The sequence below is a fragment of the Halichoerus grypus genome, chromosome 5 (genome assembly GCF_964656455.1).
Source record: "Halichoerus grypus chromosome 5, mHalGry1.hap1.1, whole genome shotgun sequence".
Taxonomy (NCBI): Eukaryota; Metazoa; Chordata; class Mammalia; order Carnivora; family Phocidae; genus Halichoerus; species Halichoerus grypus.
In genome coordinates, this window is record NC_135716.1 from 174954640 (window position 1) to 174982193 (window position 27554).

The following is a 27554-nucleotide window of genomic DNA, read 5'->3' on the forward strand; positions in this document are numbered from 1 at the left end:
TCCAGTGAAACACCAGAAAGAGGAGAGAGCCTTTGTCTGGGAGAGAGAGAAGCTCTTAGAGCTGCCCAAGGCTGGGTTTCTCACTCTCCTTAACCAGGACAGGAAGGTTTTAGAAATAAACCAGCCTGTATTTGAGTCCAGGACCTCCAAAGACCAGTCATGGGGCCTTGAATGGGTCACCTCGGCTCTCCGCACCTGCGTTTCCTCATCTCTAAGAAGGGGTTGATAACAACCCACTTGTAAGGCTCTAAGGAGAAAATGGGCCAACCTGTGTGAGAGGTCTAGCCCAGCGCCTGGCATGTAGTGGCTACTGAATAACGAGGACGCGGTAGAAGGGTTTCTGTCACTCCCCACTGCATGCACCTGTTCAAGGGGCTGCTCTGCGCCTATGAGGATACTCTGCCCTGCAGGGTTATCACAGTTTCTTTAGCTGCTTTGTATCCAGTTGCCCAAAGCTCTCCTTCCCCCTCAGTCCCGAGCATCCCTGGAGAGAGCTAGCCCGAGTCCTTCCCTGGCCTGACCAGCTCCAGGAGACCGGTGGCCATCTGAGCTCCCTCGTCCCAGCCTGTGGGGTTCAGGCCAGCTTAGAGGAGTTGAAGAGCCGGACTCAACATACTTATTTCATTTTACACACATTGAGTTTGGGCTCCTTGAATCTCACATCCAGAGAAACATGCAAATGGATGCAAATGAGTCCCTGATTTATGCAAAACAGTATGCAAATGTATGTCCCCGAATTTGCCAAAGAAAAGGGCCTGGTCACCTAATTTAACAGAAACAACAGGGGAAGAAGATCGTGTCTGTCCATCGTGTCTGAGTTAGGCTCGGGCTGGAAAGAACTCAGGAGACCTTCTGGCATGGAGCTCAGGGGTCTCAGCCACCCTGGGCCACAGGCATCCCAACCCCTGGAACCAGGAGCCCCCAGGCCTGGGTTTGCCGACAGAGTCTAGCTTCACCGTGGTGCCACTGTGGAGTTGTGGTTTTGTTTTCCTTTTTAAAGCTGGGCCTTTTAATCACCCTTACCTTCCAAGGGGAGGTCAACAGCTTTCATATAACTTGGGACAGAGTGTTTGAAGATCTTAGTTCTCCGTCCTTCCACATCTACCTCTGCTCCGAGTCGAGAGACCAACAGCACCAGGCTGTGGAGGGTCACGGCCATGATGGAAGGGCTGGTATCACGCAGTCCACGAGTGCCACCCATGGCAAGGTGACGTCCTCCAGCTGCTCCCGAGGAAGGTGCTCCTTGTGGGCCTCGACTGAGACCACCCGGTTCCCCCGCAGCTGAGCCCCCCGAATCTCCCTTCCCCCCAGACGGGGCCCTGGGAGAGGATGCTCCCCTGCCGGCCCTGACCACCTAGAGCCACCTGCTCACTGCTGGTCAGGCCCAACATTGATGTCATCACTATCAAAAAGAGCTCACACTGGGGGCGTCTGGGGGGCTCGGTCGGTTAAGCATCCGACTCTTGATTTCAGCTCAGGTCATGATCTCAGGGTCGTGGGATCAAACCCCGCTTTGGGCTGTACACTGGGCATGGAGCCTGCTTCAGATTATTTCTCTCTCTTTCTCCCTCTGCCCTCCCCTCCACTCATGCTCTCTCACTCTGTCGCTAAGAAAAAAAAAAAAGAAGTGCTCACACTGAGTGAGCAGACCCTGGGCTGAGCACTTCACATACATCAGCTCCTTGACTCAGGCTAGCAGCCTGGAATGGAGGACTATTAGCGTTACAACCGGAGGAATGGAGGCCAGTGAGTGAGAGACTCCACATCTGTGAGACCCCCGAGGCCAGTTTTCTCTTCCCTACACATTGGACCTCCAAGAACCTCATCTTTTTTTTTTTAAAGATGTGTTTATTTATTTTGAGAGAGAGAGAGAGAAAGCACAAGCAGGTGGAGAGGCAGGGGGGAGAGAGAGAATCTCAAGCAGACTCCCCACTGAATGAGGAGCCTGACACGGGGCTCAATCCCCGGACCCCGAGATCATGACCTGAGCCGGAAACAAGAGTCAGACGTTTAACCAACTGAGCCACCCAGATGTCCTGTGGAACCTCATCTTTTCAAACCTTTGTTGCCCGTGAGGCTGGGGCTCAGCTCCAGGCAGGCAGGGACCGTGTCCACTCATTCACTGCCCAGGCCCCAGAGCCCCCCAAGGAAGCTGACACCCAGTGGCCCGCAGTAGACACTGGCTGAGGGACCGCTTGCTCAAACTAAAGCACGTTTTCTGCAAACGTCCATGGTCTGTTTTCTGGACCCACTAAATTGCTCACAATGGGATGTCTATTTATCAGTATGGTGTTGACTGCCCTTTGCCGGTATTTTCCAAAAGAGCTTGATGAGCCGTACTACGGTTTGTGCGCCCTAAGCCAACAGAACTGATAGAAGTTTCTGCACAAATTGCTGGGTTCTCCAAGCCTGCTAAAGGAGCTATGCATCTCTGAAGAAGGTACAAAGACTTCCCGGCATGCCTGGGCGTTTAACACTCTAAAGAGGAGCATCTCGGATCCGGACACCTGGCAGGGCTCCTGTGTGAGCTGATCATCAGCAAGTGGATGAGGGCTCACTATGGGCCAGGAGCTGCTCTGAGTATTTTACACGAATTAACTCCTTTCATCCTCAAAACAGCCCATGCACACAATGCTGTTAAGATCCCCATGTTCTAGAAGAGCAGACCAAGGCCAAGGGTTTGCAAACATTCTGTGGCTTGGATCGGCACTCGTGCACTTGTCCTTGAACAGCGTCCTCAGGGGACCGAGCGTGGGGCGGGGCTGGGAAACGGGCCCAATTTACCACCGAGGATGGGGGGCAGGTATTGCAGGGTTAAGTGTTTGGGCATTGAGGCTGTAGCCCTGGGGTCCTCTTCTATGCTGCATGGCCCTTGGCAAGTGACTTCCCCTCCCCGAGCCTCGGTTTCCTCATCTGTAAAGTGAAGGTAATAAAGAAGCCCTCTGGGTGTGGTTGTGATGATTCACTGGGATCGAGGGTACGGCACGGCTGCCACGGTGCCTGGACCCAAGAAAGGGATTAGCATGCTTGGACTAGCGTCAGGCAGGACTTGAGCTCCCAGAGGAGCTTGCAGGGACCTGTGGATCCCACACAAAACAGTGGCAGAGCCAAAACTCAAACCGAGTCTCCCGATTCAAGGCCCAGAGCGCTCTCCCCCACGCGCCCCGGCGCATCTGATGGGGCTGGCTTGCAGGTGTGCGGGGCACCTGTAAGCACCTGTTCCCTGCGGAGGGGGAGCCAGCTGTCTGCCTCCAGGAGAGAGCCTGTAATGGCCACGCTTCTCACCAGGAAAGGTTTGTGGTTTCTGTTGATAAGAAAAGATGACAAGAAATAGCTCGGGTAATTATATTAATTTTCCTCAATTTACACATTCTTGCTATTTGCCATTTCCCCAGGAATGTGTAAATGAGGAGTTTGAGTGGTTCAGCAGCGCTGTAATTAGGTCGGCATTGTTAAAAAAAAAAAAAAAATTTCTGTTGTATGTGTCATTATTAGGTCTCTTCATGGTGGAGGGTCCTGTCTCCCCTCTTGGACTGGGGGCTCGCCAAGGGCAAGGGATTTATCTCCCACTTCAGCTCGGGAGTCTCCACCTTCTGACTGGAGAACCCTCTGAGGACAGGAATGTGTCTCTCCCATCAGACGAGGGTCTCCTCCTGAGCAGACGCTATGTCTTTTCCATCAAACTGGCAGGTCCCTGAAAATAGGGCTGGGTCTCCCCCATCAGACTAGCAGCTTCCTTATCAGCCTAGGTAATAGGGGCTTTGAGTCCTCCATCAGGTTCAGGGACAGTCTTATCTCCCCAGTGACTCTAGCCTAGTGTCAAGCCAGCGAGGGTGTATGTAATGGGGTGATCTGTTTGCCATATAAACCTGAGGTTTATTTTCATCCCCTATAGATCTTGATGAGCAGATGTCTCCCTGGCCCCCACCCCATTGAACCAATGCCAGCTAACGTGCGTGCGTGCGTGTGTGTGTGTGTGTGTGCACGTGGTCTGAATGTTCATGCCTCCCACCCAAAGTTCATGTGTGGAACCCTAACCCCCACTGTGATGGTATTTGGAGGTGGGGCCTTTGGGGAGTGATGAGGCCATGAGGGCAGAGCCCCATGATGGGATCAGCACCCCTAGAAGAAAGAGAAGAGAGACCAGAGCTTCCTCTCTCCGTCAGGGGAGGACGCAGCAAGAAGGTAGACATCTGCAAGCCAGGAGGAGGGCCCTCCCCGGTCACCGAATCAGCCGGCACCTTGATCTTGGACTTGCCCACATGCAGAACTGGGAGAACCAAACTGTTGCAGCCCAGGCAGCCCCTGGTAGTTCGTTACAGCAGTCCTTGCTGGCTGAGACGGGAGAACAACCTAGAATAGACAACCAGCTTTGAGTTCCAAATGTCATATTTTTGTGTCCATAGCAAGACTATATCCCCCTTTAAGCCTGGCCTCACTGGAGAAGAAAACATTTTAAAGTTATAAAAGCCAGCCCCCCCCTTCCCTCCCCCTGGCCGTGCACGCAGTCCGGGGGCCGCAGGACTCTCTCTCTGCCCACCCGGGAGGCAGGCTGGAGCTCCAGGAGCTAGTGCTTCCACCCGAAGCCTCAGCTGGGGGCTCCCTGATGGCAGCTGGGGGACAGGGGGCCCAGCGTCCTCACCCCGCGGCCCGGCTGACTCTGAGGCTTGCTCTGTGTGGTCTCCAGAGCCACCACCGCCGGCCGCCCGCTCACAGCTCGCCCTGTTCTGGCTCCCTTCCCTCCCCGTCCCACACGCATCCCCTCCCACCGGTCCCTGGCCTCACCTCCCTAAATCCTCGTCTCCGGATCTGCTTCTAGGGGAACACAGGCCAAGCCACTTCCTTTCACGAAGCAAGAGTGAGCACAGAGATGCCCACGGGCCGCTGAGCCGCTTTCCCCGGCAAGAAATCCCAGTTTACGCAGCGAGTCAGAAACAGGAGACTTGAGGGGACAGGCCTGAGGTGGGACACGACCGGGGCTCCTGGGCAGGGAAACGGCACCCCCACCCCACACCCGAGGCCCTCACCAGTCCAGGAGAAAGTCAGGAAGCCCGAAGGGGACAGAGTACCGTGGGCAGGGCAAGGTGTCCCCTGCATGCCCAGCAGGGTGGGAGAGCAGGCCAGAGGAGGCGCTGGGCCTGCAGGTCCGAGATGTCCCAGCTGGTGAGAGCCCTGGGGCTGGGGTGCGGACGGGCGGCAGGAGGGGGCAGCGGCTGGGTTACCCACGGGTGGGGGCGAGCAACCTGCTCTCAGCCCAGAGTCCCATCAGCGGCTGCACAGAATCCCAGCTGGAAGGGGGGCCCGGTGCACCTGCCTCCTGACAACAGTCCCCCTCCCCCACTGTACCTGCTCATCAGGGGGGGAAGCAAGAGTGCTTTTCCCTCTCGGCCAAGGGCAGGGGATGAAGGCACACAGCCCACCTCGGCCTCAGACCCCACCCAGGCCCCTGCTGTTCCCAAGGTCAGTTCCGTCCACGGCACCGGACACGAAAGATGGCTCCCTCTTCCTTCGGACTCTCTCCACCCGGCTTCCAGGACGTCAAGCCCCCACCTCCTCCACTCCCTGGAGATCTGGTCCCGCTCACACCTGTCTCTCACCTGGACCTCTCCCTCGAGCTCCAAACTCACAGTCACTGTCCTGCCTGCATAAGACGATCAGTGGCAACTCAGTATAATGCGCCCCAAACCCAATTCCCAGTCCCCCCACCTCCTGCCCCAGGAAACGGCAGCTCTGTCCTTCTGGTTGCTTGGGGCCGGACACCTCAGGGTCATCTTTGACCTTCTCCCTCTCCCCCCCACCCATCCTCAAACCCTGTGGACCCTGGCGTCAGAATCCAGCACATCCGCCGTGGCCACCTTGGTCCCGCCAGCCGCAGCGTGCCCCAGGACATTGCAACAGCTTCCTCGGGGGTCTTCTGGCTCCCACACGTCTACCCTTGCCCCCTGCGGATTAGCCTCCACTTAGCAGCCAAAAGCGATTGTTGGGAAAAAAATGACAGATCGTGTCCCTCTTCTGCTCAAAACCCTCTTGATGACCTCCCATGTCACCGAGGAAAAGGCAGAGTCCCTCCGTGATCTGACCCCTCACTCATGACCAGCCCCCACTCCTGCCGCCCCAGCCACACTCCCGCCTCGGCACCTTGCCCATGCTGTTCCCTCTGTCCAGAACTTTCTATGGCCTGATGTCTGCTCCTCCTTCAGGTCTGGGCTCAGATGTCACCTCCTCAGTGTGGTCTCCCTAAACACCAGGCTTCACGTCACCAGCCCCCTCCCCGACCTTTCTCGCTCCCCTCCTCAGTGTTCTCTCTCCAGAGCACAGTCTCCCTGCACATAGCGGGCTTTCCATAAATGCCGAATGAATGACACTTAGTTCCCATGGCCTAGACTGTTGTTCTGTCCCCTCTGAGACAGAGAGGTTAAGGCGCTTGCCTGACATCACACAGCCAGTAAGTGGGGACAGCATACAGGGAACTCTGGTCTGTCTGTCTCCAAAGTTTTGCTTTTGGACGTGGGGTGGTCCGGGGGGGGAAGAGTCTGGCCCTGATGCTTCCTCGGTGCGTTACTTAATTCTGGAGCCTCAGGTCCCCCACCTGCAGAATGAGGGGAGCACAGCAGGGGAGCAGCTGTGAGGACGAATGAGCACCCCCAAAGTGTTACTCTGATCAATACCTAGAGCAGGGGCCTCCCTCCCGGGCCAGGCACGTCCTTCACGCGTCTTCACGTCTGCGGAGCCGTTTCCGACGTCCCCAGCCCGCCCTCGCTCTGTTGGCAGAGACTCGGCAGGGGGGCCGTTGACTGATATGATAATTCCACGATCGTAGTTAAGTCCGCCAGTTTCTCGGTGACGATCTCCAGGGTCCCCTTCAGCTGAACGATCTGTAGGTCTAGGATCTAAGAGACCCGCAGAGTTCCCAGACGCCCACTCCCACACACAAGGGGGGCTTCTTAACGAGACAGTCTGCCTCAAGTCGTTTGGAAGGAGGCAGGCTATGAGGAGGATTGCCACTTGTCCTCGGCAATTCACTGAGTGAGGCGTCATCGTCCCCGTTTTAGAGATGGGGAGACTGAGGCCTGGCGGTGAAGGGACACGCCAGAAGACACACGGCAGGTCTTCCATGGACGCAGACCTGCCAGATCCTAGCCCCCAGGCTCGCTGGTCGCCCCAAGTGGCCGCAACTTCCTGGTGACTGTTCTAGGAAAGGTCTCACCCAGCATTTGACTCAGGGGATCAAGGCACCCACTGCGAGCCCCGCCCAGACAGCGTTCGGTAATGAGCTTGAGCGAGTGTGCTTTTGTTCCTCTCCCGAGAGCAGTGCGCAGGACACTGGTGGGTCTCCCTTTGATACTAAAAGGGGAACGGAGGGTCAGAGAAGAAGGGCGCCTCTGGGATGGAATGTCCAGTGTCCTGAAGGGTCAGTGTCCAGGGTCATGGTTCCCCTGGACACAGCTCCCCGCTCCCCGCCCTGGGGACCCGCGCTAGACCACTTGCCTATGGGAATAAATCCACCTCCTCACAGCCCACCTTGGCTCAGGCTGTCCCCTCCTGGAGCCCTTGCCCTTTCTCTCAGCACCCTTGACGTCCCCCAAGCCCTCAGCCGGGGCCCTGACACCTGCACTCTGTTCTAACTGCACTTCCTGGGGGCGGAGGTGGCCGCTGCCTTGCTCGCCTCCGTGGCCCCAGCGGCTCACACGGTGTCTGAGGAGAACGGGGGCCCAAGGGGTTTGTGAAAGAGCTGAATGAACCAGGGCTCCTCCGGGGGGGGGGGGGCGAGACCCCACCAGGGGGTTAGGACCTGGCTGAGGTGGCCTCCCCCTCCATGGTGGCTCCCCCCTCCGCCAAGGGTTCCCAGAGCGTCCATGGAAGCCCATGGAGCTGCACAGCTGGGTCTCGCTGACAGGGATGCCTCCCACCCCCGCTGATCTCCGCTTTCCTCCCCCCCCCGCCCCCTGCCACCTGGTGCCGCCACCAGTGAGTGTGAAAGGGAGGCCCCACAGGTGGGCGGGTGGTGGGTGGACAGACACGGGGACAGATGCCAGCGAGGTGGTGGGTGGGAAGATGGAGAAACACTTCCCTTTTGGGTGGTGGGTATTGGCTTTGTTTTTTTCCCTGCAGGCGGCTCTAGAAATCTAAGGATGGAGACTGAGCCAGAGAAAGGATGCCAGGGCCCCAAGCAGCCCCACCCACAGCCTGGGCTCTGCTGCCACCATATGGAACTCACCCCCTCCTCCCTCAGCCCCCTCCCCGCCTCACCCTGTCACCCTTAGCAATAGCCCCCGACCCCCAACCTCCACAAGGTGAAGCCCTTCAGATTTCTTCCCTCCCAGGTGGGGAGGGACAGGTACCCAGGCCACCTGCCTCCATCCCAATCCAGAGCAGGGAGGGCAGCCTTCTCTTCAAAAACTATTCAGATGGGGTGCCTGGGTGGCTCAGCTGTTAAGCGTCTGCCTTTGGCTCATCATGATCCCAGGGTCCTGGGATCGAGCCCCGCATCGGGCTCCCTGCTCCGTGGGAAGCCTGCTTCTCCCTCTCCCACTCCCCCTGCTTGTGTTCCCTCTCTCACTGTGTCTCTGTCAAATAAATAAAATCTTAAAAAAAAAAATAACTATTCAGAAAAGAAGCTCCCAAGAGCCCCTTCTCAAGCAAAAGAGACTTTCTGGGATGACGGAAATAGTCAGATCTGTATTGTCCAGGACGGTCAGCACGCACTCCGTGGGGCTCTTCGAGACACACTAGAAATGTGACAATGGGACTCAGGAACTGAATTTGTGACTTTATTTCCTTTTAATTAATTCCAGAAGTAGAGAGCTACACGTGGCCAATGGCGAGGGCATCAGACAGCTCATTCTAGGGCTTGTGCTGTGTGGTGGGTCTCCCTGGTGCTCCAGCTTCCAGAACAGCCCTATCTCATGACAACTGTCTCTTCCCCATCACATCTCAAAAAACAAAACGTCAGTCCAAGTGCTCACGTTATTGTCTTTTATTCCAGCATCTCCCAAAGCTCCAATATGTACAGATTTCATTTATACACATAATATACACCATATATACGTATTTATAGACATTCCCACGCCAGCCCACACTCTCAGACTCTCACGCGCACACGGCCTTCCCGGGGAGGCGCGTGGCCGCCTCTGAGCCCTGCTCGGCCGCACGAGAGGCCCTGGGCTTGCCAGGCAGTTGTGAGGTTTTGTGTTTTTGTTTTGTTTTGTTTTTTTTGCTTTTAAAAAGAAGGCCATTTCCTCCAGAGGTATCCTCTCCCCAAACCCAGACTCCTCCCCCAAAACACTCTGAAATTTTTTTTTAAAAAAAGGAAGAAGTTCTCCTCTGCTCTGCTCCTCTCCTCTGCTCTGTCCTGAAGGGTCAGTGTCCAGGGTCATGGTTCCCCTGGACACAGCTCCCCGCTCCCCGCCCTGGGGACCCGCGCTAGACCACTTGCCTATGGGAATAAATCCACCTCCTCACAGCCCACCTTGGCTCAGGCTGTCCCCTCCTGGAGCCCTTGCCCTTTCTCTCAGCACCCTTGACGTCCCCCTGGGGACGAGCCAGGCCCATCCTCGCGGTCCCTGGAAGGCGAGTCTACCCGGTGCTCCCGGGGGGGCGGGGAACCCCGGCTGGCGGGAGCGGCCCCCAGCAGGCAGAGAGCCCGCCCGGGCGGGGGCTATAGCGTCAAGGGCACCTGCCAGATGAGGAGCGCGCTGTCCGTGTCCCCGCACGGGGCCGGCCGCCCGCTGCCCCCCGGGGCGCTGCCGAAGTGGCGGTAGCCCAGCCCCCCAGAGATGATGGCCACGGAGCAGATCTCCTTGCGGTGGGCGTCGCGGGCGCAGGGCCGGCTGCGCACCCAGACGTCGGGGTCGTCGGCCATCTCGTAGATGGAGCCGTCCTCCTCGCTGTGCTCCAGGGCCGAGCCGTCGGCGGGCGCCGGCTCCCGCACGGACAGCAGCGGGCCGGGCAGGTGCGCGGTGGAGCGCAGCCGGTATTGTAGGAGGATGCCCTTCTTGCGGGGCAGCTCTCGGCCCACGTGGCTCGCGGGCACGGGTGTGGGCTCGGGCGCCGGCCCGTCCACCTCGTCGCCCTCGGCCTGCGGCCCCTCGGCCTCCTCCTGGTCGCTGCGCAGGATGTCGGGGGCCAAGATGCTGGTAGCCACGGCCAGGAAGGCCACAGGCCCGCAGTGACCATTGAGCGAGACCATGCCTTTCCCTGCAAGAAAGGGGCAGGGAGAAGGGGCCCGGAGGCCCAGGGCTTTAGGGGAGGCACCCACACCTCTATCTTGGAGAACTTTCTGGGTGCTGGTTATTGTTTCGGGAACTGCAATCTATGTTGGAAGCTTCCAGAAGGCTTTGGGTCTGGGGGAGGGCTCTTCCACACTCTGGGGCCATTTTCTGTGGAGGAGTGGGACAGGGAACAGGAGTGACCTTATAAACCTGTTGGGGGGGACCCTTGGGGGACTGTCAGTGTGAAAGCACCTGCAGCCCCCGCCTGAGCCAGCCGCAGTCTTCCTGCCTCTGCTCGAGCCATTGGCCTTGCCCGGAGAGCCTTCCCCAGCCACCTGATGCTACACCCCGTCCCATAAGCCCAGTTCGGGCTCCTCCACAGCACATCCTTCTTGACTCCACCCACAGACTGCCCAGCACCCCGGTCTCTGGGCCCCGAGGTCCCGGAACACCTGCCATCACAGCACCTGCCCCCTCCCCCGACCTCAGCCGCCTCCGCCAGACCATCAGCACTGGGGGGCGCGGTCTCTGCCCGATGCATCCCTACAAACCAAGGACCAACACCACAGGGAACAAAATGACCTATGTGATAAAAACAGGAGACTTTGGGATTTAGGAACGGGGGGCTCCCGTTCCAGTTGGGCTCGTCCACCTTCAGGGCTTCCCCCCAACCCCACCCACCCCGGCCCCCCACTTGCTCATCACTCTTAGGGCAGAAGCAGAGAGGGGCCCAGGGCTCTGGGTCCTCCCTGACTCCGCCCTTGATCTCCTAGCCCTAGCACCCCCCATCAGGGCAGACCTCCCGCTACTCCATAGGAACACATTTGCATATGGACCCCAACCCCAGGAGCCCTCGGTTATGTCAGTCTTTGGAACCTGGACATTTTGAAGCTGCTGTGGGGAGGGGACAGGGGGGGCCCAGCCAATAGTCAGGGGCCTCCACCAATCCTGAAGCCACTTGACCAACACACACTATTGTGCCCATTGGCCAGATTAGGAAACTGAGACCCAGAAAGCAGCTGGGAGACCTTGGGGCGGGATGACGTAACTCCAGTGTGCCACAGTGCCACCTGTGATCTCAGGGGCATTGGAGATAACGCCCACGTCAGAAGAGAGCGTGAACCTCTGGGCACAGGCTCACCCTCCCCGGCCATCTGCAGCTGACTCCCAGGCCCCGCCAAGACCGGTTTCCGGAGCCTCACCTGTGATCTTGGGGATGCCTTCCAGCCGAGGCACAGGCAATAGGACAATGACACCCTGGTCGGTGCCCACCCAGAGCAGACCCTGGCAGATCAGGAGGCTGGTGACACACAGGTGCTTCTGGCCTGCGGAGAGAGAAGCCAGCATGAGCAGCACTCCCTCCTGCGGGGGCGGCAGGGGCTTCTGGGGGCTTCAAGGTGAGGAGGGGGCGTGCTCCGGCTCCTCCGGGGAGACAAGCGGGAAGCTGGACGGGGCTGTGGTGAGGACGTGGGGTTGGGAGTCTGACCTGGCTGGGGTCGGGCCCCTGCATCCCGAGCCTCAGTTTCCACCTGGGTACAGTGCGGCTGCGTGAGGACGGGAGGGGGTAACGCCACACAGCACAGTGCTGGCCCCTGGGGGCCCTCCGTGGGGGGTGCGGGTTTGAGGGTGAAGCAGATGCTGGTGCACGTGGAGGCACGGGGCGGGGGCCGGTGCAGATACAAGAAGCGGGGGGCGGGGGGCTGGCAGTCTGTTGCGGCCCCTCGGTTTCCGGCACAGGCTTGCCCACGTGGGTCCTTCCCCCGGGTGAAGGCCGAGTGCACCCAGCAGCCCCCCGGCCCGCCAGTGACGCGGACGACTCCGTGCCAGGAACGGGCATGCTGCTGATGTCAGTCCACATTAGTTCTTGTCCGGCTGTCCCCCTGCTGCTGTCTCTTCCTTTTAGCGAGACTGGCGGTGGCAGGGAGAGCGCTGGGGTCCCCCCGGCTCTTTACAGGGGGGATGCGCGGTGTGGGTTCCAGGGCCCGGTGCTGGCCTCAAACCCGGGCCCTGCCACGTCCCAGCTACACGACCCAGGCCAGGCCCTAAGCCTCTCTGTGCCATTTCCTCACCAGCCAAAGGGGATGATGATGCTCTTCCACAGCCTCGTCCCGAGGATTAAATGAGTCAAGGAATGAACGTAAATCCCTGAGCCCAGTGCCCGGCCCACGGCACACACAGAGAGCGCCATCGACCACCTACTGCTGTTAACAACCCCGGGCAACGGGAAGGGGCATGAGGCAGGGCCTGCGCGCAGACTCCTGCCTCTCTAAAGGGCCGGATCCTTCTGCCCCACTGCAGGGGCTCACACTTCCCTAAAAGGAAGTTCACGTGCATGCCACGGGGTGTGTGAAATGCTGCTTGGAGCCCTGGCTGTCGACCTGGGCGTGCATCCGCACCCCCGGCCGGGCCCGCACCCCCAGAGGTGAGCCCCCAAACTGCATTTCTGGCAAGCACGCCGGTGACACGGCTGCTGCTGGCCTGGGGACTGCGCTTAGAGAAACGCTGCTTTGGAGCGTCTAAAGCACACATACACCTGCTCTGGTCTGACGGAAGCCTCGCGGCGGCTGAGAGGGACACAAGACACCAGTATTGTGCCCGTTTTCAAGGGGAGGAAACTAAGGTCCAAAGAGGTCACCCAGCTGGTGGGCGCAGGCTGGGAGCCGGGCTCCGGTGTGCTGATTACCGTCTACACTGCAGCCACCTCTCTGCTCTTGAGCAAATGACTGCAGTTCCAAACAGGTAGGGGTGTGGGCTTCCTCCGAGCAGAGGGGGTCGCTCCCCAGGGTTACCATGCTGGGGTTCAGGCAGCACTGTCTGACAGCGTACTCTACCATCACCGACCCACTCGCCCGGCACCCCGGAACATCCCAGGCGCCCACTGGGCGCGGGACTCTGCGCTCAGTGCTGGAGGCACGGTGGGAGCCGCACACACAGTTCTGCTCTCGGGGAGCAAACCCTCTAGGACTTTCCATGATGATGGAAATTCTACCTATCACGTTGTTCGATTCTGCGCCATCAGCCACATGTGGTTGGTGAGCACGGAAAATGTGGCTGGTGGGATGGAGGCACCGAACGTTTTATTTTATTCGGTTTTCGTTGTTAATAGTGGCTACCGATTAGCGACGTTTGGAGAGGGGAAAGAGGAAGGGAAACAAAACGAGGAACATAAGTACCAGGCAGAGGATTCAAATGGGGGATGGGGCAAGGAGTGGGCAGGAGGATTTCCAAGTTTCCTGCCCCACTCTGCTTTCTGGAAGGATGGGGAAGGAGGTGTGGGGATGTGAGGTCTGGAGGACAAGGATAAGGCAGCCACGCCAAGTCCCAAGCTAAGGACTGGGACACAGCACATGCAAAGGCCCTGTGGCAAGGATGAGTGGGTGGCAGGAGCAGACTACAGCTAGCCCAGCTCGGGGATAGGGGCAAACTCAAGACAGCTGGAGAGCAGGTGGGCCAGGGTAAGGACCAGACTGTTCACTCTGAGCAAGGTGAGAAGCTACTGGAAGGTCTGAGTAGAGGAGCAGCTGACTTGGTCTGAAGGAGCGGTTTAGCCGCAGAGTGGTAGAGGACAGGAGGGAGGGAGCAAGCAGACCAGCCAGGCAGAGACGGTGGTGGCGAGACCCACGGTGGCCTGGAAGATGATGAGAAGCCCGGGCGTTCGAGATCCGCTTTGAAGCAGATGGACAGACCCATTGACAGACTCGAGTGGGTAGGGAGAGCGGACAGGAATGAAGGACACCTCCGGGCAGCTGGGTGCACGGCAGTGCCTCGGACTCAGATGGGGGAGCAGCCTGGGGTGGAAGGCCACACTGTCTCCTGGATGTGCAGCTCGAGGTGCACGTGCAACTGTCTGCAGGCAGAGGGACTGACGCACCTGGCCACAGGATACAAACTCAGAGTCCTCTTTGCGGTCCTGATTCAGTGTGGGGATGCAAACCCCGCAAGGAAAGCCAGTTCGTCTCTGGACAACAAGGGCGATTGCACAAATGGGTCTGGGTGTCTGTGGAGCTGGGACTCCCCCACGCCTGGGTCGGTTCAGAAGGTGTAGCCGCCAAGCCAGCAGGGCAGGCTCGGGGCCAAGCGAGGGTGCTCCCCGCCCTCCTGGAGTGGGCGCAGGCTGCCACTCCCCCTCCTCACCAGCTGGCTCCCGCTTGGCCCGGGTCAGGGTCTCTGTGGCCCCACCTCTCCCTTACTGCTTGCTTCCCAGATGGAAGCCTCGTGTGTGGGTGAGGGCAGCCGCTTACCTGCGCACTCCTACTCGATCCCCCGGCTCCCAGGCCAGCACCCTGGCTCACGAGAGTGTCTGCCGGTGCATGAGGGAATGAGTGCCAGGACAAGCGAACACAAGCAGAAAAGCGAAAAAGGACACGGGTGTTGACGTCACGTACTAGAGGTGCGAACTGACAAGCCGCTTTCTATCTCTCATCTCCCAGGGAGGATTATAAACCGACCTCGCTTTATTTTATGATTATTAGAATTATACTTGTGTGTGTAATACGGACTCACAGTGGGCCCAGCTCTGAGCCCAGCGAGTACGATCAACGAAAGGAGGCCGTTGGGACAACGTCTGTGATTATGAAAAGGACCTGGACTCATGGCTGAAGATCGACTCCATCAGAGCCATAAACCCACAAAAATAATTAAGCCAAAAGAGTGAACAAGGGCACATTTTTCATCCCGCTGCCTCACCTCCTTTTCCAGGGCCCCTGGGGCCATGAGCCCCGGGAGAGACCATCCCCCGATGCCCCCGCATCTTCCCGGCCCCACCGGACAACCGAGACCCAGCCGATGTGAGGGAGGCAGCAGGTGCCAGAATTGAGAAATGACTTCATCTGCAGACCTCATTCTGAAGCCCTTCCTCCTCCCCGTCTGCAAGACACCTCACAAACAGTCCGAAAGAAAAAAAAATTCTAATGGTGGATAAATATTTTATCACAGGGACTTAATGCAGCCGTGTTCAACTCACCCAAGCCATCTATCTGTAGATATACAACTTTAAAAGGCTCTGGCTCTCAGAGAACATTTTATTAATGACCTGTCTAGTTAAGAGGAGGGGGGAGTTTAGGTTCAAAAAAGCATTAATCCCAGTCGGGTACATGAGTGGAGGAAAGGGGTTGGGGGAAGGAAGCGTGATAAATTTTTAACATGCCCTTAAAAAAATCCACACTTAGAAGAGGAACAAATTTATTACTAATTATGCAATTATTTCATTTGGTGGTGTGGGGGAAGAAAAAATACTTAAAAGCCTTTTAAAAATATCTCTAATAAAGAACTGAAGAATCCTGCTCTGCTGACCTTCCGCCGGGGCACAATGTGACGTAGGCGGAAGCCCCCCCCCCCCCCCGGCCGCGACAGCTCTGGTCCCGCTCCCCTCAGGCTTCGGGGGTCCTGGCCGGGCAGGTGGGGCTGACCAGGAACTGCCAGGCTTGGAGACGGGGGCCCAGGGCAGTAACTTCTGGGGACCTTCGGGGAGGCCCTGCCCCCCAGAACCTCAGCCTCCGCCCCCACTGGGCCAGCCCTGGGGCTGGTGAGCGAGACGTGGCTTCTCTGCTGGACGTAGCAGGTGCAGCTGGAAGGACATGGGCGGGACAGTGGGGCTGAGCAGCGAGGCCCCCAGATGTGTGGCCCACGGAGCCGGTGCGGTAAGGGGCAGGGATGGCCACGAGGATGAGGCCCAACCTCCCCGGGAGGCGGGGACTGGGGGTCCCGGGGCCCCCCACTCGCTGCCTGTCACGGGGCTGGAGGGCGCAGAGCCAGCCCAACTCCAGCTCTGGTCTATCCTGCTCCCACTCGGATCTCGGCCCCTCCCTGTATAGATGGGGAAACTGAGGCCTGGGACTGGGGATGCTGTACAGTGAGCCTGTGAGAGGGTGCGATTCGGGTCCTGGCTCTGGCCTCCCCGGCAGCGCGACCTCCGGTCATGTCCCCTCCGGGGTCTCCGTTGACCTGGCTCTGACATATTCATAAGGACAGGGCCTGCCCTTCCTCCCTTAAAGGGGAACGGCCAAGGACAAGCAAGCCGGTGGGCGAGCAGATGCATTTTAAGGTGACATAAAGCCGCAGCTGGGCGGAGGGGCTGCAATGTCACCTGCAGAGGGCTCTGCCTCTGACCTCTGACTGCATAACAAGGGGCTCCCTTCTCCCCCTCCCCTGCCCCACAGAGGAGGCCAAGGAGATTTAAAAGGCCTACTTTTTTAGTTGTTCTGCTAGCCTGAAATAATTTAGCTTTCAGTGTAAGTGTGGAAATATTTCTGTGATATAAAGAAATTTTTATCATATTTAAAATGGATTTACCTTGTATAATGGCTAAATACTGAGAAATACAATGAAACTGAAGGAAGAGGGAGGGAGGGGAAGGGAGGGAAGGAAGGAGGGAGGGAGGAAGAAGGGAGGAAGGAAGGAAGGAGGAAGGAAGAAGGGAGGGAGGAAGGAGGGAAGGAAGGGAGGGAGGGAGGGAGGGAGGGAGGGAGGAAGGAAGGAAGGAAGGAGGAAGGAAGGAAGAAGGGAGGAAGGAAGGAAGGAGGAAGGAAGAAGGGAGGGAGGAAGGAGGGAGGAAGGAGGGAAGGAAGGGAGGGAGGGAGGGAGGAAGGAAGGAAGAAGGGAGGGAGGAAGGAGGGAGGAAGGAGGGAAGGAAGGGAGGGAGGGAGGGAGGGAGGAAGGAAGGAAGGAAGAAGGGAGGGAGGAAGGAGGGAAGGAAGGGAGGGAGGGAGGGAGGGAGGAAGGAAGGAAGGAAGAAGGGAGGGAGGAAGGAGGGAGGAAGGAGGGAAGGAAGGGAGGGAGGGAGGGAGGGAGGAAGGAAGGAAGGAAGAAGGGAGGGAGGAAGGAGGGAGGAAGGAGGAAAGGAAGGGAGGGAGGGAGGGAGGAAGGAAGGAAGGAAGGAAGGAAGGAAGGAGGAAGGAAGGAAGAAGGGAGGAAGGAAGGAAGGAGGGAGGGAGGAAGGAGGGAAGGAAGGGAGGGAGGGAGGGAGGAAGGAAGGAAGGAGGAAGGAAGAAGGGAGGGAGGAAGGAGGGAAGGAGGAAGGAAGAAGGGAGGGAGGAAGGAGGGAAGGAAGGGAGGGAGGGAGGAAGGGAGGGAGGAAGGAGGGAGGAAGGAGGGAAGGGAGGGAGGGAGGAAGGAAGGAGGAAGGAAGGAAGAAGGGAGGAAGGAAGGAAGGAGGAAGGAAGAAGGGAGGGAGGAAGGAGGGAAGGAAGGGAGGGAGGAAGGAAGAAGGGAGGGAGGGAGGGAGGAAGAAAAGAGAAGGACGAGAGCCATAACCCAGGCCCGCACAGCACATCCCAGAAAGCTCATTTATTCTCCTCACTCACGTCCCACGCTCCAAGCCTGGGCAAGGCACCTTCCCATGCCTAGAGGCATTTCTCTGAGCCAGGAACCACCTCTGCTCCCACAGAGGGACCACAGGCCCTAGGAGGCAGCGAGAGCTGCCCGAGCCCCACGGTGGCCGAGCCAGGACTCGGGCCACCTCTGAAACCATCTCTCCCCTGTTCCCCATAGTGGGACTCTCAGGGGACTCCCGGCCCTGCCTCAGGCCCAATGCAGGACCAGAGACAAGCCACGTTTTCCTGCTGAGCAAACCTCAGCTTCCGCACGTGTACGATGGGGACAAACCCCACTCCGTGGGTTACCGTGGAGTGAGGCCCTGTATCTAAAAGCCCTCGGAACCCAGCTCAGTGCAGGGCTGGGGCAGGGTGCGTGGCAGGCGGCTGTTACACACTGTCCCTGCCACCGCTGATCTTGGGCTTAGTGACCACCACCCCCTATCACCACCAGTCCAGACCCGGTGACCGCTACTGTGACTGGCAGGAAGAAGCAGGGGCCAGGGTGATCTCTGGGTCCCCTAGCTGGGGTTAGGGACCAGGCCTCTGGGGTAAGACAGAGGCCCCCACAGCCCCTTAGGTTCTGGCTAATGTGCCTGCCCTTGGCCCGGCCTCATAGGACAGGGAGATCAGTCCCCCAGCTCAGCACGTGGCCACTCTGGCCTCCACATGGCCCATCTGCTGAGTCCTTGTAACGATTAGCTCCCCACCTGCCAGGCCGGCCCCGTGTCCCTGGCCCCAGGGCCCCTCGGCTCTCCCAGCTGCTGAACCCGGCCCAGCTTGGACAGGATGGAGCCTGCGCATCCTCGCAGACAGTCTGTTTGTCAGGTGGAAGCTGGGCCAAGCTCTAAAGCCAGCTGGGGGTGGGAACGGGCCCTGAGAAGGCGTCTGCCCTGGCTCCTGCCAGCAGAGCCTGCGGGGTGTGGGCAGCATCTCGGGCGGCAGGTGGGAAGGGGGTTGCCACGGAGGCCTCGGGCAGATGCGGGGAGAAGCAGAGTGTTAGGGGAGCTCCAACCTTCCTCCTCTCTGCTGAGTATCACCAACAGCTCAGCGGGAGGAAGCAGGGCCCCAAGGGGATGATGTCCTAGCCCTTCACTCTCCCCCTGCCTCCAAACCCCAACCAGCAAACCAAGACAGTTGCCTTTCTTAGAAAAACCTCTAAAGAAAGAGACCTCTGGTCAGCCTTCTCTCTTTCCCCTCGCCTCACATTCTGTACGTGGCGTGAGGCAGAATCGGGATTCTGGTCACCCTGAGCAGTGGCAGGTGCGGATGGGCCTGGGTTCCCACCCAGTATGACTGTTTAGCAGCTGCCCGACTTGGGAGAGTCTGTTGAGCCTGGAGCCTCACTTCCCGCGAGAAGTGAGAGGGAAGAGTGATGACAGCAAGAGAGGTTTGGGAATGACAGCCCTGAGTTCGAATCCCGGCCCTGCTGCCTCCGCTCTTGGAGGCCAGTTTTCAAAGCCGGCCAAACACTGCTACGAGGGCTAACAACGTGGGCTGGCCCGGACGCACCTCTGCCCGGCCGTGGAAGGTGCTCCACGAAGGTCAGCTCCTCCCCTGCACAGGCCCAGGACGGCAGGGCACGATGCCCAGCAGCAGACTCACCCGGCAGGAGGAAGGTGGTCCTGGTGGCAATGTTGATCTCCTGCAGGTGCTCCAGCGTCTCGGTGTGGAAGAGGCGGATGGAGGAGCCGGAGGAGAAGGCCATCCAGACGCCGCTGCCGGCCTTCACCATGTGCGTCACGCTCACGGTCTCGTCCTGGTGCGCCTCGAAGCTTTGCTGTGGCACAGACAGCAGGGTGTCGGTGCTGGGCTGGGCCCTCCGGCTGAGCCTCAGGGGGCCAAGCTAATCTAGCCTCGGCCTGAACCAGACTCAGGGCCAGAAGCGAACCTCAGGAGCCCGGCAGTGGTGTGCCGATGATAAATGTTTAACAACGGGTAGGGAATGCCGGTTTGTCATGTCGGCCGATCCCCGTGGTATAAAAACTTCTAATGTGGCCATCACAAGCTTCCCACATGACACAAGGAGCTAGGAAAATGGTAACGCACACAGTCAGCTCTCAGGAGTTGACACAAGGGAAAGTCAGGGCCAAAGTCAATGCAAGAGGAGGTGGCAGCCTATGTATGTTATCGAGAGTTACAAATGCAACACAACAACGATCAGGGAAGGGAGGTGGGTAGTGTGAGTCAAATCCTAACCTTTTACAGCAGGGATGCAAAACATAATGTTCAAAATTTGATAAACCAAGAAACAGTAGGGAGTTGGGTTCAAGATGGTGGATCCTGAACTCACCTCCTCCCACAGACACGACAATCTACAACTACTCATGGAATAATTCCCCCTGAAAGGGACCTGAACGAACAGAGCCTCCACAACAAATGATAAAAGGACACCATTGAGACAGAGATGAGAGGCAGAGACACAGACTCCCCAGGGAGAAAGCCCCGCCATGGCACATCACAATCGGGAAGGATAACAAAGGTACAGAACTCCCCTGAGGAATGAGGAATTCGAGCTCCACCTCAGGCCTCCCAACCCTTAGATCTTGCCCAGGAGAGATGAGCCCCCAAAACACCAGGTTTTGAAAATCAATGGGGATTACATTCAGGAAAACTAGAAAACTGAAGGGAACAGAAAACTCACTCTTAAGGGGCTTGCACACACTCACTCAACCTGGAAACCAGTCAAAAACACCAATGTGAAAAAAAGCATACATCTCTGATAAAGAAGATCCATTTACTAACAACCTTAAAGGGTCTGTCAGAATGGCAGAAAACATCAGGGGCTCTCCCCATGGACTGAGGTTGGAGCCACTGGTAGGACAATCTCAGTCTACCTTCCTAACACTGGTACTGGTGGGCACCATTTTGGATTCTCCCTGTAACCTGATAGTGCCAGTGAGTGTATTCCACTGAGAGTCTTGTCCACCAATGTACCCCAGCAGCCGTGGACATGCCCCCAGCCAGGCCAGGAGCCAGTGCGCCACAGCCACAGCCCCACCACAACAGGAGGGCACACACAGCCCACAAGGGGGACACCCCTTGAGCATATGGCTCTGGTGACCAAAGAGACTGCACTTCTGGGCCCCACAGGTCATCCCCTATATAAAGCCACTCATTTAAGACTGGGAGAGGTTGGTGACTCACCTAACACATAGAAACAAACACAGAGTAGGGCAAAATGAAGAGACAGAGGAATATGTTCCAAATTAAAAAACAAGACAAAACCTTAAAAAAAGAATTAAATGAAACAGAGATAAGCAAACTACCTGATAAAGAGTTCAAAGTGATGGTCATAAAGATGCTCCCCAAATTTGGGAGAAGAATGGATGAACACAGTATGAACATCAACAAAGAGATAGAAAATATAGGAAAATACCAAACGGAAGTTATAACTGAACTGAAAAATACACTAAAGGGGTCCAATGGCAGACTGGATGAAGTAGAACAAATCAGTGGGCTGGAAAATAAAGCAATGAAAAACACCCACACAGTGCAGCAAAATGAAAAAAGAATTAAGAAAAGTGAAGACATCTGAAGAGACTTTTGGAACAACATCGAGTGAAATGACATTTGTGTTATAGGGATCCCAGAAGGAGAAGAGAGAGAGAAAGGGCCAGAAAAGAAATAATGACTGAAAACATCCCTAATCTGGGGAAGGAATCAGACATCTGGGTCCACAACACCCAGAGTTCTAAGCAAGATGAACCCAAAGAAATCCACACCAAGACATGTTGTAATTAAGATGGTAAAAGTTAAGGATAAAGAGAGAATCCAAAAAGGAGCAAGAGAAAAACTTGTTATGTACAAGGGAAACCCCACAAAGCTATCAGCAGATTTCTCAGCAGAAACTTTCCAGGCCAAAAAGGAGCAGCATGACACATTTAAAGTGCTGAGAGGAAAAATCTTCCAACCAAGGTTATCATTCAGAACTGAAGGAGAGATTAAGAGCTTTCCAGATAAGCAAAAGCTAAAGGAGTTCATCACCACCAAACCAGCCCTACCAGAAATGTGAAAGGGCCTCCTTTAAGCTTAAAAGAAATGGCACTAATTACTAGTACAAAAACATACGAAAGTAAAAATCTCACTGGAAAAAGTAAATGTATAGCAAAGATAGTGAATCAATCCTTACAAAGCAACTGTAAAGATGAAAAGACATAACTGGTAAAATTAACTAAAATCACAATAATTAGTTAAGGGATGCACAAAATTAAAAAATGCACAACGTGTCATCAAAAATATAAAACATCAGGGGTGAGAAGTAAAAAGGTAAAGCTTTAGAACGTATTTAAAATTACATTGCTATCAACTTAAAACAGACCGCTATTGTCATAGGAGATTTTACGTGAACCTCAAGGTAACCACAAGGAAATACACAAAAGAAAATGAGAAAGGGATCTAAACCTAACAGGAGAAAGCCATCAAACCACAAGGGAAGAGAGCAAGAGAAGAAAGGAACAGAGAGCAACTACAAAAACAGCAGAACGCAATTAACAAAATGGCAACAAGTATACCCTCATCGACAATTACTTTACATGTAAATGGACTAAATGCTCCAATCAAAAGCCACAGAGTGGCTACATGGATAAACAGCAAGACCCATCTATACACTGCCTACGAAAAACTAATGTCGAAGTAAGGACACCCACAGGCTGAAAGCGAAGGGAAAGAAAAAGATATTCCATGCAAATGGAAATGAAAAGAAAGCTGGTGTGGCGATACTTACACAAAATAGACTTGCAGACAAAGACTGTAATAGAAGGCAAACAGGAGCACTACACAATGATAAAGAGATTAATCCAGAAGATATAACTTTTACTAATACATGTGCATCCAACAGGGAGCACGAAAATATATAAAACATATCTTAACACACCTAAAGGGAGAAACTGACAGCAATGCAATACTAGTAGAAGACTTTAATACCCCACTTTCATCAATGGATAGATCATCCAGACAACAACAAAGCATAAGGAAACATCGGCCTTAAATGACACATTAGACCAGATGGACTCAACAGATATTTATAGAACATTCCACCCAAAAGCGGCAGAAAACACATTCTTCTCAAGGACACATGGAACATTCTCCAGGATAGATCACATGCTGGGCACAAAAGAAGTCTCTACAAATTTGAGAAAACCGACATTTTATCAAGCATCTTTTCCAACCACAATGGTATGAAACCACAAATTAATTACAAGAAGAAAATGAGAAAAACCACCAAAATAGGAAGATTAAAAAACATGCTATGGAAAAACCAATGGGTCGAAAAAGAAATCAAAGAAGAAATACAAAACAATACCTAGAGATAAATGAAAACAAAAATACAACACATCGAAATCTGGGTGGGGGGGGCAGTAGAGGTGGTTCTAAGAGGGAAGTCTGTAGCGATGCAGGCTGATCTCAAGAAACAGGAAAAATCTCAAACAAACAATATAACTTTACACCTAAAGGAACTAGGGGGAGAAAAAGAAACAAACAAACCTCAAAATTAGTAGATGGAAGAAAATATTAGATTGGAACAGAAATAAGTGAAATGGGGACTAAAAAGACAATATACAAGATCAATGAGACTAAGAGCCGGTTCTTTGAAAAAGTAAACCAAATTGACAAAGCCTTAGCCAGACTAACCAAGAGAAAAAGAGAGAGGACTCAAATAAATAAAATCAGAAATGAGAGGGGAGATGTGGGGCTCATACCACAGAAACACGAAGGATCATCAGGGTCTTCTATGAACAACGATATGCCAACACCCTGAACAACCCGGAAAAAAAAACAGGTTTCCTATCCTAGAAAAAAAAAATGGATAAATTCCTAGAAACATATAAATTTCCAAGATTGAATACTGAAGAAAGAGAAATTCTGAACAGAATGATTACTAGAGCAAGGAGATTTTAACAGCAATCAGAAACCTCCCAACAAACAAAAGGCCAGAACAAGGCGGCTTCACTGGTGAATTCTACCAACACTCAAAGAAGATTTAATACCTGCCTTTCTCAAACTCTTCCCAAAAATTGAAGGGAGTAGAAGTTTTCAAACATATTTTATAAAGCCAGCGTCACCCCTGACACCCAAACCAGCCCTGATACCAATTACAGGCCAGTAACATAGATGCAAAAATCCTCAACAAAATATCGGCAAACTGAACCCAACAATATATTGACCATGACCAAGTGGGATTTACTCCAGGAATACAAGGATGTTCGACATCTGCCAATCAATGTGATAAAGCACATTAACAAAATGAAAGACAAAAATCATATGATCATTTCAATAGATGCAGAAAAAGCATTTGACAAAATTCAATATCCATTTGTGATGTTGAAAAACTCTCAAAACAAAGTGGGTATAGAGGGAATGTACCTCAACATAATAAAGGCTGTATGTATGACAATCCTACAGTGAATATCATCCTCAACAGTAAAAAGCTAAAAGCTTTTCCTGTAAGAACAGGAACAAGACAAGGACGCCCACTCTCGCCACTTTTATTCAACATAGTATTGGAAGTCCTAGTCACAACAATTAGGCAACAAAAGAAATAAAAGACATCCAAATCAGAAAGGAAGAAGTAAAACTGTCGCTATTTGCAGAGGATATGATACTATATAGAGAAAACCTTAAAGAATACACCAGAAAACCACTACACCTAATAAATGAATTCAGTAAAGTTGCAAGATACAAAATCAATATACAGACATTTGTGGCATTTCTGTGCACTAATAACGATTCATCAGAGAGAGAAAACAAGAAAATGAACCCATTTACAATTGTATCAAAAAGAATAAAACACCTAGGAATAAATTTAACCAAGGAAGTGAAAGACTTGTACACTGAAAACTATAAGACATTGATTAAAGAAATTGAAGAAGGCATGAATAGATGGAAAGACAGTTCATGCTCATGGAACTAATTGGAAGAATATTTTTAAAATGTCCATCTTGGGCGCCTGGGTGGCTCAGTCGGTTAAGCGTCTGCCTTCGGCTCAGGTCATGATCCCAGGGTCCTGGGATCGAGCCCCGGTCAGGCTCCCTCCTCAGCATGGAGCCTGCTTCGTCCTCTCCTCCCCACTCGTGCTCTCGCTCACTATCTCTCTCACTATCTCTGTCTCTCTCTCTCTCTCAAAATAAATAAATAAATAAAAATCTTAAAAAAAAAAAATGTCCCTCCTACCCAAAGCAGTCTACAGATTTAATGCAATCCCTATCAAAGTTCCAACGCACATTTCACAGGACTACAACAAATAATTCTAAAATTTGTACAGAACCACAAAAGATCGCAAATAGTTAAAGCAATCTTGAAACAGAAACAAAGCTGGAGGTATCATGCTCCCTGATTTCAAACTAGACTATAAAACTATAGTAATCAAGACAGTACAGTATTGGTACAAAAAGAAACACACAGGTCAACAGAACAGAACTGAGAGCCCAGAAAGAAACCTGCACACATATGGACGATGAATCTATGCCAAAGGAGCCAAGAACACACAATGGAGAAAGGACCATCTCTTCAATCAATGGTGCTGGGAAAACTAGACAGCCGTAAGCAAAAGAAAGAAACTGGACCCCTATTTTACACCAGACACAAAAATGAACTCAAAATGGATTAAAGACTTGAATGTAAGACCTGAAACCATCAAATTCCCAGAAGAAAACAGAGCTGGTAAGCTCCCTGGCATGGGTCTTAGTGACATCTTTGTGGATCTGACTCCAAAGGAAAGGGAAACAAAAGTAAAAATAAACAAGGGGGACTAACTAACAAGCTTCTGCACAGCAAAGGAACCCATCATCAAAACAAAAAGGCAACCTGCTAAACAGAAGAGGGGGTTAGTATCCAAAATACATAAAGAACTCATACAACTCAACAATAACAACAACAAAAACCCCAAACAACACAATTTAAAAATGGGCAGAGGATCTGAATAGACGTGTCTCCAAAGACCTCCAGATGGCCAACAGACACATGAGAAGATGCTCAACATCGCCAGTTATCAGGGAAATGCAAATCAAAACCACAGTAAGCTATCACCTCACACCTATTAGAATGGCTAAAATCAAAAACACAAGAAGTAACCAGTGTTGGCGAGGATGTAGAGACAAGAGAACCCTCGTGCACCCTTGGTGGGAATCACACAGGTACAGCCACTGTGGAAACTGGTATGGAGGTTCCTCAAAAAATTAAGAACAGAACTACCCTGTGACCCAGCCATTCCACTTCAGGGTATTTTTTCAAAGAATACAACAGCGCTAATTCAAACAGATACATGCACCCCTATGCTCACTAAAGTAGCGTTTACGATAGCCAAGATACGGTAACAACCTAAGTTGTCCATCGGTAGATGGATGGATAAAGAAGATGTGGTGTATTGATAGCATGGAATGTTACTCAGCCATAAAAAGAATGACACACACCATCTGTGACATGGATGGACCTAGAAGGAATTTTGCTAAGTGAAATAAGTCAGAGAAAGACAAATACTGCAGTATTTCACTCTTATGTAGAATCTAAAAAACAAAACAAAATAAGCAAACAAACAAAATAAAACAAAAACAAACTCACAGATGCAGAGAACAGACTAATGCTTACCAGAGGGGAAGCAGGTTTGGGGGCACGGGTGGAAGGGGTGAGGGGTCAGCTGTATGGTGACGGATGGTAACCAGACTTGGTAACGTATACAGATGTCAAATTGTAAAGCTGTACACTGCAAACTTACAGAATAAAAACAATTACGGGATGTCAGGCACTTATTATGTGGAAGGCCTCTCACTTTGACTTTGGGCTTGAATTTTTAAAAAAAGGAAAAAGAGGGCGCCTGGGTGGCTCAGTTGGTTAAGCAACTGCCTTCGGCTCAGGTCATGATCCTGGAGTCCCGGGATCGAGTCCCACATCGGGCTCCCTGCTCAGCAGGGAGTCTGCTTCTCCCTCTGACCCTCCTCCCTCTCACTCCCTCTCATGCTCTCTGTCTCTCATTCTCTCTCTTGCAAATAAATAAAATCTTAAAAAAAAAAAAAAAAAAAATTTAAAAAAAAAAGGAAAAAGAAAGAGCAGAGCAGACAGATGGGAGTCAGAGGAGAATTCCTGGAGATTAGGAACAAACAGGTGCATTCTGTACCAGGGAGCAGGGCTGGGGTGGGGGAGTGTGAAGGCCCTGCAGGAATGAGCACCGCGTGTGTGAGAAACAGAAAGGTGTCAGAGTGGGGCCCGTGGTTAGACGGAGGGGGAGAGCGCCCCAGGATGCTGCCGTCCACGTCCACGGGGAAGGCTGACGGCAGTTAAGTGCCCGAGGGGCTAGGCTGGGAAGTGACACGATCAGGTTTGCCTCTGAAGGACGTTCGCTTCGACAGCCACGTGGCAGGGGCTGGAGGTGTGGGCCTCGCACGGGCTCAGGGAGTGAGGAGTGGCCCCAACTCCTCCCGGCTCAGATCACCAAGAAGCTTCCCAGTGAGATAAGGAAGCCGGCTGTTTGGGGCGGGGGTGTCCATGGGGAGCCAAGCCCGTGAGAGCAAGACTGTGACCCACACAATTGCTCTTCCGAGCCAGTCCCTGGTGCCTGAGCTCTGCATGTGGCCCAGGCTGATGGGGACAGGAAGCTCAGGGCCCCGGGTTAGGGGAGGGGAGAGGCCAAGCAACATCCTCCCCTCCCCTCGGGCCAGGCTGCTCTCAGGAGGCAGGGTTCTGTGGCACAGCTCGTCCCTGAACGGGGGGACCCTGAGAGCAGAAGCCCCAGCTCCCTCTCAGCCAGGAAGTTCACCCAGGGCAGAGGCATGTTGTCTCCATCAAAGTCCCGGGCGGCGAGGAGGGGGGTCTCATATGAGGTGTGGCACACTCCTGCTCCCTCAGACTGGGGGCTCACACAAGGGGCTGGCGGGGGGTCTCTGCTCCTCTTTCCTCAGCAACCCCCCCCCCCAATGAAGGCCCAGGTCCTAGAGGCTCAGCCAGTGAGCCTCTGGGATTTAGAGGGAGGCCAAGCCCCTCACAGCCTCCGCAAGCTGGGCCCAGCCCACACAGTGCAAGGGGAGAGGAGCAACTTCAT

At 54.2% G+C, this 27554-nt stretch overlaps 1 protein-coding gene across 10 annotated transcripts in view; it reads right to left on the reverse strand.

Moving 5' to 3' along the window:
• Nucleotides 1–8962: 8962 nt before the first annotated feature.
• Nucleotides 8963–27554, reverse strand: part of ARHGEF10L (Rho guanine nucleotide exchange factor 10 like) — a 144190-nt gene continuing 125598 nt past the window's right edge. For all 10 annotated transcript variants that reach the window (XM_078073740.1, XM_078073739.1, XM_078073745.1 and 7 more), the window contains 3 exons: nucleotides 19127–19301; nucleotides 11414–11536; nucleotides 8963–10197 (listed from right to left, as the gene is read on the reverse strand). In XM_078073740.1, coding sequence (XP_077929866.1) covers nucleotides 9659–10197; nucleotides 11414–11536; nucleotides 19127–19301 — 837 coding nt within the window. In that variant the 3' untranslated portion in view covers nucleotides 8963–9658. The remainder of the gene's footprint in view (nucleotides 10198–11413; nucleotides 11537–19126; nucleotides 19302–27554) is intronic.